The sequence below is a fragment of the Microcaecilia unicolor genome, chromosome 3 (genome assembly GCF_901765095.1).
Source record: "Microcaecilia unicolor chromosome 3, aMicUni1.1, whole genome shotgun sequence".
Classification (NCBI taxonomy): Eukaryota; Metazoa; Chordata; class Amphibia; order Gymnophiona; family Siphonopidae; genus Microcaecilia; species Microcaecilia unicolor.
The window spans coordinates 1235679-1250880 of NC_044033.1; the positions used below are offsets into that span (position 1 = coordinate 1235679).

Sequence of the window (15202 nt, forward strand, 5' to 3'; positions counted from 1 at the left end):
CTGGTCTATAATTTCCCGGATCTCGTCTGGAACCTTTTTTTAAAAATCGACGTTAGATTGGCCACCCTCCAGTCTTCCGGTACCATGCTTGATTTTAAGGATAAATTACATTTTACTAACAATATCTCCGCAAGCTCATTTTTCAGTTCTATCAGTGCTCTGGGATGAATACCATCCGGTCCAGGAGATTTACTACTCTTCAGTTTGTAGAACTGCCCTATTACATCCTCCAGGTTTACAGAGAATTCATTAAGTTTCTCCAATTCGTCAGCTTCGAATACCATTTCCAGTATCCCACCCAAAACTTCCTCGGTGAACACCGAAGCAAAGAATTCATTTAATCTCTCCGCTACGGCTTAGTCTTCCCCGATCGCCCCTTTTACTCGGTCATCTAGCAGTCCAACCGATTCTTTTGCCGGCTTCCTGCTTTTAATATACCTAAAAAAATTTTTTACTATGGGCCTGATTTTCGAAAGAGATCGCCGGCCATCTTCCGACATAAATCGGGAGATGGCCGGTGATCTCCTGAAGTCAGCCAAATCAGTATAATTGAAAGCCGATTTTGGCCGGCTTCAACTGCGTTCCGTCATGGGGCCGGCAGAAGTTCAAGGGGGCATGTCGGCATGGTAGCAAAGGCGGGACGGGGGGCGTGCGTTGAGATGGTCAGCTTTGCCCGATAATGGAAAAAAGAAAGCCGGCCTTCACGAAAATTTGGTCCGCTTTTTTTGGACCCTTTTTTTTTTTCAGGTCCAAGTCCCAAAAAAGTGCCCGAACTGACCAGATGACCACCAGAGGGAATCGGGGATCACCTCCCCTGACTCCCCCAGTGGTCACTAACCCCCTCCCAACCTCAAAAAACAACTTTAAAAACTTTTTTTGTCAGCCTCTATGCCAGCCTCAAATGTCATACCTAGCTCCCTGACAGCAGTATGCAGGTCCCTGGAGCAGTTTTTAGTGGGTGCAATGTACTTCAGGCAGGTGGACCCAGGCCCATCCGCGCCCCCCACCTGTTACACTTGTGGTGGTAAATGGGAGCCCACTGTACCCACATGTAGGTGCCCCCCTTCACCCATAAGTGCTATGGTAATGGTGTAGAGTTGTGGGGAGTGGGTTTTGGGGGGGATTTGGGGGGCTCAGCACCCAAGGTAAGGGAGCTATGCACCTGGGAGCTATTTAAATTTTTTTTTTTTTTTTTAATTTTTAGAAGTGCCCCCTAGGGTGCCCGGTTGGTGTCCTGGCATGTTAGGGGGACCAGTGCACTACGAATCCTGGCCCCTCCCACGACCAAATGCCTTGGATTTGGTCAGGTTTGCGATCTCGGCTTCGGTTTCCATTATAAGCAAAAACTGAAGCAGACCAGCTCAAACTCGGCCATCTCTGACATTGGGCGCCCCCAACCGTATTATCAAAAAAAAAGATGGCCGGCCATCTTTTTTGAAAATACAGTTGGCTCTGCCCCTTCATGGCGCCATATTCGGAGATGGCCGGCGCTGTTCAATTATCCCCTCCCATGTGTTTTTCCCTCCAACGCAATCTTTTTTTCGAAGTCCCTCTTAGCCTTCCTTATCAGCGCTTTGCATTTGACTTGACATTCCTTATGCTGATTCTTATTATTTTCAGTCGGTTCCTTCTTCCATTTTCTGAAGGATTTTCTTTTAGCTCTAATAGCTTCCTTCACCTCACTTTTTAACCATGCCGGCTGTCATTTGGTCTTCCATCGTCCTTTTTTAATACGTGGAATATATTTGGCCTGGGCTTCCAGGATGGTGTTTTTGAACAGTATCCATGCCTGATTGTACATTTTTGACCCTCGCAGCTGCTCCTGTAAGTTTTTTTTACTGTTCTTCTCATTTTATCATAGTCTCCTTTTTGAAAGTTAAACGCTAACGTATTTGATTTCCTATGTATACTTACTTCAAAGCTAATATCAAATCCGATCATATTATGATCACTGTTATCAAGCGGCCCCAGCACCATTACCTTCTGCACCAGATCATGCGCTCCACTAAGGACTAGGTCTAGAATTTTTCCTTTCTCTTGTCGGCTTCTGTACCAGCTGCTCCTTAAAGCTGTCCTTGATTTCATCAAGGAATTTTACCTCCCTAAGTCGTTGGCTAAGAGGCAATTTCCTATTGTGGATTAGAAATTGGTTATTGGCCAGAAAACAGAGAGTATGGTTAATTGGCCATTTTTCCTCAATGGAGGAGGTTGAATAGTGGAGTGTCGCAGGGATCTGTACTGGAAATTAGAATGACAAGTGAGGTGATTAAATTTACAGATGACGCAAAACTATTCAAAGTTGTTAAAACACATACTGACTGTGAAAAATTGCAGGAAGACCTTAGGAAATTTGGAAGACTGGGCATCCAAATGGCAGATGAAATTTAATGTGGACAAATGCACACTGGGAAGAATAATCCCAATCATAGTTACCTGAGGCTAGGGTCCACCTTGGGAGTCAGCACCCAAGGAAAATGACAATATTGCCCCTTTGCAAACAATGAAACCAAGAATAAAAAGATCTCAGTCATGGTATCATTCTGGGCTGAAACTATGCAAGCAGCAAGTACGAAGAGCTGAACGACTATGGCGTAAACGACAAACAGAATTAAAAGATAAATGTAAAAAATGCCAACGCTATTATATCAAGCAGCTGAAAATGGCAAAAACAAATACAGGATGCCTCAAATTCATCTAAGCAGCTCTTTCGTATTCTGAAATACTTAACATCTAAACCAGGTTTACATACAGAGACAGTATGTATAGAATCTGAAACTTTGGCAAAATTCTTCATTTCAAAGATTGATGACTTAAGGCTGCAATTTGATAAGCCAAAAAAAAAAAAATAGAGGAAATACTTGCTCTAAATTCACCTCTAGCTCTATCAGGGACATGGCATCAATTCGACATCCCATCATTAATATCATTTCAAAAGCTGATATCACATGTTTCACCAGCTTACAGTGCTTTAGATCTGATTCCATCTAACTGGCTGAAAAGTGCTTCAGTAAAACTACAAGCGCACTTATATTTAATCATTATAAAAAGCATTACAGAAGGAATAGTTCCAACAACACTTAGAGGCACTGGTAAAACCTATCTTGAAAAAACCTACCCTGGATTCATCTTCCCCTGGGAACATAGGCGGTCGATGGCCCAACTGTTTGGGGAGGCTAAAGGGGGTGGGGCCAGGGGTGGAGCTTAAATCCATAATTGTCTGATAACACACAGAAAAAAATAAAAATAAGTCACAATACCTTTTATTAAATTTAGATATTAGATATGTATCATATGTCAAAGAATAAAGTGGTTGCAAAAGGATATTCTAAGCACAATCGCTCAACTGCAAAACACTATGCACAACTTTGTGCAAAAACACACTCAGAACCTTACTGTACCATAAATATTACGCTGGGCAGAACCTAATACACCAATATACCACCCATACGGAAAATGCAGACCGTCAAAAATATGAAACATACATAGTAACATACATAGTAGATGACGGCAGAAAAAGACCTGCACGGTCCATCCAGTCTGCCCAACAAGACAACTCATATGTGCTACTTTTTGTGTATACCCTACTTTGATTTGTACCTGTGCTCTTCAGGGCACAGACCGTATAAGTCTGCCCAGCACTATCCCCGCCTCCCAACCATCAGCCCCGCCTCCCAACCACCGGCTCTGGCACAGACCATTTAAGTCTGCCCAGCACTATCCCTGCCTCCCAACCACCAGTCCCGCCTCCCAATCTCGACTAAGCTCCTGAGGATCCATTCCTTCTGCACAGGATTCCTTTATGCTTATCCCACACGTTTGAATTCCGTTACCGTTTTCATTTCCACCACCTCCCGCGGGAGGGCATTCCAAGCATCCACTACTCTCTCCGTGAAAAAATACTTCCTGACATTTTTCTTGAGTCTGCCCCCCTTCAATCTCATTTCATGTCCTCTCGTTCTACCGCCTTCACATCTCCGGAAAAGGTTCGTTTGCGGATTAACACCCTTCAAATACCCGAACGTCCGCACCACATCACCCCCGCCTCTCCCCTCCTCCAGAGCACATACGTCTAGCCCAGCAAGTCTCTCCTCACACGTCCTGCAACGCAAATCCCACACCACTCTCTGCACCGCTTCGATTCCCCTTACATCCTTAGCAAAAAGAATTGAAGCGGTGCAAAGTCAATAAGAGGAGTTTGAACCGTATGCGGAAATGAATAGGAAGCCATGAGGTGACTTGAGAGGGCTAATATGAGCATAACGACACTGGCGGAATATTAGTCATGCAGCAGAATTTTGAACAGATTGAAGAGGAGAGAGATGGCTAAGTGGGAGACCTGTGAGAAGCAAGTTGCAACAGTTTAAGCGAGAGGTGATAAGAGTGTGGATGAGAATTCTGGTAGTGTGCTCAGAAAGGAAACAAGAGGTCATATCATCACAATTCTCATGTAGAGCCACAAAACACCCCAATTCATGTTTAATGTGGGATAAAATGCCATAAATAAGTAAGCAAATATAAACTTTTAATGTTGAGCACCTGATTCTCAAAGTGGACATATTCAAAACACTATAATGAAAATAAAATGATCTTTTCTACTTTTGTTGTCTGGTGACTTTTTCTGATCATGCTGGCCCAGTATCCAGTTCTGCTGCTATCTGTCCTCAGTGCAGGTCAGGAAGTCATCCTCGTTAAATATCTCCCTGGCAACCCAGGACACCTCCAGCCAACCCCCCCACCCCCTGCTCTCCAAGCAGTAAGGTAAACAAATTAAACCATAAACCAATTTATACAACTGGTTACACAAGGCTAGAGGGCTTTCACTGCAGCTCCTTCTCTGAGGATGGAGGTAAATCAACAATTTAAACCTCTCAGAGCAGCGGGACTCCACAGCTGATCCATCCTGCTGCAGCAAGGGAGGCTTAGCCTCCCCAAGCCTCTTGTACCGGGCACCTATGCCTGGGAACTATCGACTGGTTTCTAATCTTTCATTTTTATCAAAAGTACTGGAAACAGTAGTACTTAATCAACTTCAATCTTATACTGAATCTAAAAACATCTTACACCCTAGACAATCAGGTTTTAGGAAGAGACATAGCACTGAAATGGAAATAAAATTATCAGGTAAGAACTAATTTTACTTTTTTGTACACACCAAGCTTCTTTTATGTATGTACAGAACAAATCCATTTGCCCCTTAGACAACACCAGATGGAAGATAAGTCTCTGCTACAAAGATAGTTAAACTTCAAAGCCCTGTGAGAACAGGAATAGCAGAAACAGACCCTAGGGTTTCCCAGGGTTATCTGCCTCGTTAGCTGTCTTTGGAACTACAGATAGAACAATTATGGAAGTCTGGACTGTCTAGACTGCACAGTATTGCTGATAATGAGAGGAACTTGGCGCTTTCCTCAGGTCATTTGAAGTCCTGGCACTGATCTTAGTAATATCCCAGGAGGGAGGGGCAGAATTGCTGGGAACCTGAGCATGGTCCTCTTAGAGAATAAATAGTCTGGCATGTGTAGAGATGAAGTTTTTCTACTCTGCTGAACACGATATGGTTTATTTCAAATGTAATATACCATATTTTGAATAGATTTTCAATGGGGCAGGTGGGGATCAGGCATTGCATATTAGGGCGGGGGGATGGGAAAACAGGGGGCGGGGTTCTGTACTCAATGCTAGATAGGGACACAAAGGATGGTGGCCCCCGCCTATAACCTAGAGCTCCACATTGGGTTTTGACTTTTTTTTTTCTTTCTTTTCTCGGCTAGGTAAGAGGGTGGGAGGATTGGAAGAATTGGATGGGAGATTACAGAAAAACTGTAATGATATTGTACTTGATATTTTCCTTAGCATGATTCTATAGTGCTTATTGTTTGCTATTTATAGTATTTGAAAACTTTTCTGACAAATTATACTCTCCTTGATCCAGGTGGAAGGGATGGGAATAGGATGGGGAAGGGAGGGGGGCGGGGGCTGAGGGAGTTCCTTGGGGGAAAACTTGATGACAGGTTATATCTTGCTTACCTTAATTTTGTAGGTCTTGATATTGGCCATTTCGTTCATACTCATGTTTGTTCTAATACTCCTGTTATGTCATCAATAAAAAATGTTGCAACATAAAATGAAATATACCACACTTCCTGTGAACATCACATGGCAGTTTATGGTTTGATCATGTGTTTTCTCAGATTCTTTCATATTTTGGAAGTAGTTGATAGATGATCCTGTGTGTCTGTTCCACAGTTTCTCTTCGCTGGACAAAGCTCCCCACAGTACGCTCCAGTGGCTGGGACCCGTTAAGGGAGGTTCCTTATATGCGATATGGTCACACCGCTGTCCTCATTGATGATCTCATCTATATTTGGGGTGGCCGTAATGACATGGAAGGTGCCTGCAATGTGTTGTATGCCTTTGACGTCAGTAAGTGAAGAAGTGTCTGTGTCCTTATTCCTTACATCCCTCAATGTGAAGCTTTGTGCCTTTGGAGTCTTATGAGAGCTATTTTCTTTCCTTCCCTCTCCATTTCAGCTTCTCACAAGTGGTTCACTCCAAAGGTATCTGGTACGATTCCAGGAGCTCGAGATGGACACTCAGCTTGCGTCTTGGGAAAGAGCATGTACATCTTTGGAGGTTATGAGCAGCTGGTAGGTGCAGATGCTTTCAGCAGCAGAGGGGAGAGGGACTGGGAATGGGATTGGAGAGCTGTCTGTCAGGGTCTGTAAGGAAAAAGATGTGGGGCTCATGGTTCAGTAGCACTTCTCGCTGGTTTTGATTGGGTAATGAATGCCTGGGACTGGCATACAAGGAGAGAAATAGAATGTGGAAGATGTTACTTTTTGCGATGGTAAGAATGAGCCAATATAATGAGCCAAAACCTGGAAGTAAATAGGTAAAAAGATTAGCCGTCAGAGGATACAAGGAATCCCATTGGAACAGGGCTCAACAGCTATTGGGTTGCCAGGGGACTGGATGTGCCAAGTTGTTGTGTTCATTTGGAGGAGGCACAGGTGAAGAGTTTTCCCTCTCCTTGCTGCTCACATCATCCGGGGAGTTGTCTCAGATTGGAGGAAGCAAAAGTTGTTCAAGAACTCGACACAGCCCGTGTTTTGGCTAATAGTCTGCGTCTGGGTTGTTTATTACCAGCTTCCTTGAGCAAACTCCATTCAGAGATGGACAAATATAAAAGATAATGTTTTGCCACAACAAGGAGATGAGAACATTTACAATTGTGTCTGTTGTCTTTTATATTTAGCGGTCTGTAACAGATAAAGAGATGTTAGGCTTTACTTCTGCCCAGTAATCCACAGAGCCCCAGATTTTGCCTGATTGAACTTAAATGTGTCTTCTTTCCACTGGGCTATGGCAATCAAACACACTTGAAGAGATGGCTGAGGAGGGATATGATAGAGGTCTATAAAATCCTGAATGGAGTGGAACAGGTAACATGAATTGATTGTTTACTCTTTCAAAAAGTACAAGGACTATGGGGCATGCCAAGAAGTTACACAGTTGCACATTTAAAACAAATAGGAGAAAATATATTTCACTAAACACATAGTTAGCTCTGGAACTTGTTGCCAGAAGATGTGATAAAAATAGAGGTGTAGCTGGAGTTTAAAAAAATGTTTGGACACATTCCTGGATGATAAGCCCATAAACCAGTGTTAAGGTAGACCTGACGAAAGCCTCCGCTTATCCCTCAGGTTAAGTATTGTGGATTCTGCCAGGTACTTGTAACCTGGACTGGCCAGTGTTGGAAAGAGGATACTGGTCTAGATGGACTTTTACTCTGACTGAGCATGCCTTTGGTAAATCAGCCTTTGCAGGATCAACACAGTGTGGGGTAATTCTCTATAGATCACCTAACGTTAGGTGCTGGGATGATGGGCACAACTGCCATTAGAGAATAGTAATGTAAGTCCATATTTATGCATCTAAGTCCGTGTGAGCTCATAAGATAGCTCAGTGGCTGACGTAAATGTTTGCACCTCACTGTGGGCAATTAGGCACATAAATGCTAGTATTCTATAATCCATGCATAGACCTGCCTGACATGGCCATGCCCCCCTTCAACTTGCATGCTCTGGAATTTGAGTGCACAACATATTGAATGCATGACCCCTAGTGGTAATCTTGTGAGACTACACCTAGGAGCACCGTTTTGAAAGAAGGCACCGGCAAGGACAGGAGCAACTTGGGATCACTCCTGCCCACTGGACCACAAGATACTGCCCAGTAGGCCCGCAGGGTGGGGGTGAGGGGCTTGTGTGCAGAGGGGGCTTCAGATTGGGGGTATTAGGGATCCTGATCGGGGGAGGGTGAAGCACTGTAGGCCTTGAGGCATATTTTCAAAGCACTTAGCCTTCCAAAGTTCCATAGAAACCTATGGAACTTTGGAAGGCTAAGTGCTTTGAAAATATGCCTCCTTGTGTTTTACTGCAAGTCATGTTATACCATTTACATAGTAATGATGTGCTTTATATGCATTTGTATGTTTTGCATCTCATTACTATGTACCGCAGGGTAACTTAATCAGTACAGTGTTAGGTCAAGTAACACAGCATTAGAGCCCATTTAAGTCGCATTAAGGGGCTAATAAGACTGGTTATTGCCTTAATGCAGCTTCATAATTTTTCCCCTAAATGTAGACCAAGAGGTAACTGCATCACTTAGAGAATGACACGGGGATAAAATTTGTCCCTGTGTGTTCTGTCTCTGTCCCCACCCCATCCCCACAGGCCCCGTCCCATCCCCGTGGACTCTGTTCTCATCTGCAGAAGCCTTGAACACTTATGATTTTATATTTAAATCTTTTTATTAAAGTATAAAAAGGAACAATATGCTGTGCAACTGTTGTGTATAAATTACAAATAGAGAACAATAATAACCCTCCTTCCCACCACCACCCTCTACCCTTCCAACCCCAACAATAGCTGACTTCTACTACCCCAAGGAATCCTAATCCACCCTGTTAAAAGTCCAGGAGTACAAAATACAACCCGTTCTGTATACCCTATGAAGCACTGTTATGATTTTGTAATCTGTGGATGAATAAGAAGTCATCAACAATCTCAGGATTCAGTCTAGCTCTCCTGTCTTCCACAGTCCCTCCTTAGAATGTGTGGTGGTACCAGAATGTACATGATCCTCCATGCAACGTTTGCTAGCTATGGCCAGCATGTTTGCTTGTTTTTCCAAAAAAATTAAAATATTGTCGTCTGCTTCAAAGTAGAAAGTGACACGTGGAAAAAGTTTGTCCCCGTCCTCTTGGGCTGTGGCTCTGTCCCCGTCCCCATGTTTACTGCAGGTTCCCATCTCCGTGTCATTCTCTTGCATCACTTAAATGTTGTGGATACACACTGTCAGAGATATTTAACTCATCTGGCTTATCTGATAGTGATAATGGAGTTTAATATCCTGCACTTGAAACAAAGGAAGTATGTATTGAATCTACGTTTTCCATAAAAATAGGTAGCTCATAAGCACATCCCTCTGCAATTGACAGAATGGCTGTATAGGTTGACACTAATTTGGAAACAAGATCGTACAGTTTCCTAGACTGATTAGTACTAGAAAAATAATTCTGAAAATATTTATGCTTTCTATTTTAGCCTCCTTCTCATAAAGGTTCCACTGTTCTTTATAAGCCATAAAAGCACTGGTACCTTTACATTTTCGACATTGACTCTCTGCTCTCTGTACCTGCTTTGTTTATTAAAAGTCATATCAGGGATGAGTATGATGACATTTACTGATTGAGTGACACAAGGGAACTTCCACATCAATGGCCTCTCAGGATGGTATTCCATATCTCTGCTTGGTCATCAGTAGACACTATATAAAAATTCAGTGGGAAGTAAGCACATCTTAGGCCAAAGCATGCATATCAATATTTTTAGGAGAGATTAGGTGAAGAGTGAGGTTGGGAGGCAGTATGAGAGAGAGTGGGTGAAGAATGGGGTACAGAGCTGTAAGAGACTGGGTTGACGTGGGGGGATATATATGAGAGAAACTGGGTGGCGAGGTTGAGGGGCTGTATGAGAGATGGTGAGTGAAGAATGGGGTACGGAGCTGTAAGAGAGACTTGAGGTGGGAGAGTATATATGAGAGACTAGGTGAAGAGTGAGGTTGGGAGGCTGTATGAGAGAGAGTGGGTGAAGAATGGGTTACAAAGCTGTAAAAAAGACTAGGTTGAGGTGAGGGTATATATGAGAGAAACTTGGTGGTGAGGTTGGGGGGCTGTATGAGAGATGGTGAGTGAAGAATGGGTTTCAAAGCTGTAAAAAAGTCTAGGTTGAGGTGGGGGAGTAAAAGTGGAGAGCGGCCACTCAAAACTCAAAGTTCTGGATTTCAAGCGTGCTGACTTTAGTAAAATGGGGGAATACCTGAGGAAGGAGATGATGGGCTGGGAGGAAATACGAGAAGTGGAAGGACAGTGGTCCAGGCTGAAAGAAGCTATAAATAAGGCCACGAACCTTTATGTAAGGAAAGTAAATAAAAGCATGAGAAAAAGGAAACCGATATGGTTCTCCAAGCAAGTGGCTGAGAAAATAAAGGCTAAAGAGTTGGCGTTCCAGAAATATACAATAACGAAAGAAAGAGAACACAAGGAGGAATACAGGATGAAACTGAAAGAAGCCAAGAGAGAGATACGTCTGGCAAAAGTGCAAGCGGAAGAACAAATGGCTAGAAATGTAAGGAGGGGTGACAAAATTTTCTTCAGGTATATAAGTGAAAGGAGAATGACTGACTAAAAAGGGAATTGTGAGACTAAAAGATACTGCGAACCGCTATGTGGATAATGAAGAAGAAAAAGCAAATTTGCTAAATAGATACTTTTGTTCTATTTTCACAGAAGAAAATCCTGGAGAAGGACCGCAATGGACTGCAAAAAGTATAAATGAGATTGAAGTGGATAGAGCACCGTTCACAGAAGAGAGTGTGTATGAACAGCTTGAAAAGCTAAAGGTATATAAAGCCATGGGACCGGATGGGATCCACAGGATATTGAGGGAGCTCAGAGAGGTTCTGGCGGGTCCTCTTAAAGATTTGTTTAACATACCCTTGCAGACGGGAGAGGTTCCGAAGGATTGGAGAACGGCGGAGGTGGTCCCTCTTCACAAGAGTGGTGATAGGGAAGAAGCTGGAAACTACAGGCCGGTAAGCCTCACATCGATTATTGGAAAAGTAATGGAAGCGATGCTGAAGGAAAGGATAGTGAATTTCCTGGAAGCCAATAAGTTGCAAGATCCGAGACAACATGGTTTTACCAAAGGGAAATCGTGCCAAACGAATCTCATTGAGTTCTTTGATTGGGTGACAGGAGAATTGAATCAGGGACGAGCTATGGACGTAATCTACTTAGATTTCAGCAAAGCTTTTGACACGGTTCCCCACAGGAGGCTCTTAAATAAACTGGAAGGGCTGAAGATAGGACCCGAAGTGGTGAACTGGTTGACGGACAGAAGCCAGGTGGTGGTGGTGAATGGAATTCGCTCGGAGGAGGGAAAGGTGAGTAGTGGTGTGCCTCAGGGATCGGTGCTGGGACCAAGTCTGTTCAATATATTTGTGAGTGACATTGCCGAAGGGTTAGAAGGTAAAGTTTGCCTATTTGCGGATGATACTAAGATCTGCAACAGAGTGGACACCCGGGAGGGAGTGGAAAACATGAAAAAGGATCTGAGGAAGCTAGAAGAATGGTCTAAGGTTTGGCAATTAAAATTCAATGCGAAGAAATGCAAAGTGATGCACTTAGGAAATAGAAACGCTCGGGAGATGTATGTGTTAGGCGGGGAGAATCTGATAGGTACGGATGAGGAGAGGGATCTTGGGGTGATAGTATCTGAGGATCTGAAGGCGACGAAACAGTGTGACAAGGCGGTGGCTGTAGCTAGAAGGTTGTTAGGCTGTATAGAGAGAGGTGTGACCAGCAGAAGAAAGGAGGTGTTGATGCCCCTGTATAAGACATTGGTGAGGCCACACCTAGAGTATTGTGTTCAGTTTTGGAGGCCGTACCTTGCGAAGGATGTAAAAAGAATTGAAGCGGTGCAAAGAAAAGCTACGAGAATGGTAAGGGATTTGCGTTATAAGACGTATGAGGAGAGACTTGATGACCTGAACATGTACACTCTGGAAGAAAGGAGAAACGGGTGATATGATACAGACGTTCAAATATTTGAAAAGTATTAATCTGCAAACGAACCTTTTCCGGAGGTGTGAAGGCGGTAGAACGAGAGGACATGAAATGAGATTGAAGGGGGGCAGACTCAAGAAAAATGTCAGGAAGTATTTTTTCACGGAGAGAGAGTAGTGGATGCTTGGAATGCCCTCCCGCGGGAGGTGGTGGAAATGAAAACGGTAACAGAATTCAAACACGTGTGGGATAAACATAAAGGAATCCTGTTCAGAAGGAATGGATCCTCAGGAGCTTAGCCGAGATTGGGTGGCAGAGCCAGCCGGTGGTGGGAGGCGAGGATAGTGCTGGGCAGACTTATACGGTCTGTGCCCTGAAGAGGACAGGTACAAATCAAAGTAGGGTATACACAAAAAGTAGTACATATGTGTTTGTCTTGTTGGGCAGACTGGATGGACCATGCAGGTTTTTTTCTGCCGTCATTTACTATGTTACTATGATATATGAGAGAGACTGGGTGAAGAGTGATGTTTGGGGGTTATATGAGAGTGAAGAATGGGGTATGGGGCTGTAAGAGACTTGGTTGAGGTTGGGGGTATATATGAGAGAGACTGAGTGAAGAGTAAGGTTAGGGGGCTGTATGAGAGATGGTGAGTGAAGAATGGCATTCGGAGCTTGAGGTGGGGGATATATATGAGAGAGATTGAGTGAAGAGGAGGTTGGGGGGCTGTATGAGAGAGGTAGTGAATAATAGGGTATGGAGCTGTAAGAGAGACTAGGGTGAGTTTTGGGGGGGGGATATATATGAGAGAGAGCTTAACTGCTGGCTTGGTTGACACCTGCATTAGTAATCATATTCCAGCAAAGACGGGATCATGAAAAAGCAGTTGGACACTAAAGCGAGATGACAACGTTTTTAGTGTGTTGTTGAAAGTAAGAAGAGCAGCAGTGGGATTGTAAAACTGAGGAAAGAAGAAATGTGTAAAATTATTTGTATTTAAGTTATAACAACTGTTCCAATTGAAGGTTGTCCAATGTGCTGTACAGTCAAGTTAAAACTTATAAAATACGATAAATAGCCAATGAATACTTGGCCAATGTAGATGCCATCGAACTAATGAAAACTAAAAAGAGACAAGTCAGTGGACCCAGAGAGGAGGTTCTGGTAGGAAAGCTCTGAACCTTCCACTAGGCTTTGCTACGTGTCAAGTATTGTTTGAATTGGGATTAGTACCGCCTCTGAAAAGTATGAATCTGGTGCTGATGTCTTTCTGCAGGGTGGGAGAGTTGCATGTGATTCTCTGTTTTTATTTTTAATTGTAAACTGCTAATTCCTACCAGTTAGGTATTACGGTATATCGAGCACAAATAAACCATATAATGACAGAAATAGTGGAGAAGTGACCTACAGGTTTAGGAATAACAGTGTGAGGGTTGGGGTGGAAGGTTGGTGTGAGAATTCAAGGAGTTATATAACACAGGTGGGACAGGAGGGACATGGAATGAGGGTTTGAGGGAGACTTGCTCAGGCATTAGAATGACAAGGGAATTGGCTTCCTCTCTTCTTTTTTTGTTTTCTTTCAGGCAGTGAGCCTTTTTTCTTTTCTTTTTGACTTCTAGGCAGACTGTTTCTCTAATGACATTCATAAACTGGATTCCAGTACCATGACCTGGACACTGATTAATGCAAAAGTGAGTGTGGTATCCAGCATTTGAAATGTATGGCTTCTTCCATCTAAATTCTGTGTGGTGGTGGGGTTGGGGTCTGTGTGTAAATGTGTACATGTGTTGCTAAAGTAACAAACAGAGAGGTGAGAGGAAAGAATTGAAGTACAGAAGAGAAATGGGCAGTTCCAGGTTCTGGTGATTTCTGCAGGATTATTCTGAGCTTGTTATCCTTGTTTTGTGAAAAACAGAGTCCAGAGACTTGTGGGTTGTGACCATTTACCAGCAGGTGGAGATAGAGAGCGTTGAACCGCACTGTCTTATAGGATGGAATACTCCTTAGTCAATCAGTATTCTCTATCTCCAGCAGGCGGATGGATGGTCTCTCACGAGCTCCTGGTATCATTTGATGGTAGCTGCTGTTCAGTGGAGCTTTGGAGTGCACGGCTGAGCAGTGCCAGCTTGAGGGGGTACACTTGGTGATACCAGGTCTGTCTGCAGCCCTTTCTCCATTCTCCTTCCTCACTGGGAAAAAAATGGGGCATAATTCTTTAAAGTCCTCAGCCTTGGCTGCAGGAGAATTACTGGTTTGGGCCAGTATAAAGGGCTTAGTAATGGAGTGGATGCAAGTGCTCTTCCAGCAGCACTGAGTTCGACAGGCAGGGCTCTTGACTCTCCCAGAGTGAGTGTATCCTTCAACTTTGGGTCAGTCATGATTTTACTTTTTCTTTTCTTTGTGATGGCTGCCGAAGTTGTTAAATGCTGTTCCTGCTGTGAGAAGCGGAGAGCAGCTTTAGGGTAGTGTCCAGCTGACTTTATAGGCTGCCCTCTGGCACAGGGGGCTGTGTTTGGGGAGGCCTCTTTGGTTTCCCACACTGGAAAGGTGAGGGCTCATTGTCCTCATGGGGCTGAAAGTGATTTGGCAGCGTGATTTGGGGGTAGCACTGCCGGTGGCTTCTTTACCTGTCCCTCCTTCAGAGACCTTTACAAAGAAGTCAGCCACTCTGGGCGTTTTTCTGGAGGGTGGGGTCTTCTGCACCCCCCCCCCCCCCCCCCCGAGTTTAATCTTCTGCTCCATTATGCCTATATATTGAAGATGTCTGGTAGGGGAACTTGACAGTTTCTTTTTAGCTCATACTTTGGAGATTTCTGGCTTGCTCACTGGCTCAGTCTCCACTGATGGACCCTGCCCTAAAGAGAAGACTTTTGCACTCCAGCTCAGAAATAGGGTCTCTTGCTCCCCTGTCTCCCTCTCATTCTGAGGGAGTCATTTAAGGGTAGTCCCTTTCTGCACAGATGCAGGAGCAATTGGAGGAGGGGGAGCTATTTTACAGGGGAATCTGACAAACACCGCAGTGCAGGGTTTTCATAATTAAATTGCCTTCCTTTATTACTAAGGCT

General features: G+C 43.9%; 1 protein-coding gene across 1 annotated transcript in view; it reads left to right on the forward strand.

The window, feature by feature from the left end:
- KLHDC3 (kelch domain containing 3) overlaps positions 1-15202 on the forward strand; it is a 73023-nt gene that overhangs the window by 12195 nt on the left and 45626 nt on the right. The window contains exons 2-4 of the mRNA XM_030195684.1: positions 6247-6423; positions 6532-6647; positions 13757-13828. Coding sequence (XP_030051544.1) covers positions 6247-6423; positions 6532-6647; positions 13757-13828 — 365 coding nt within the window. The remainder of the gene's footprint in view (positions 1-6246; positions 6424-6531; positions 6648-13756; positions 13829-15202) is intronic.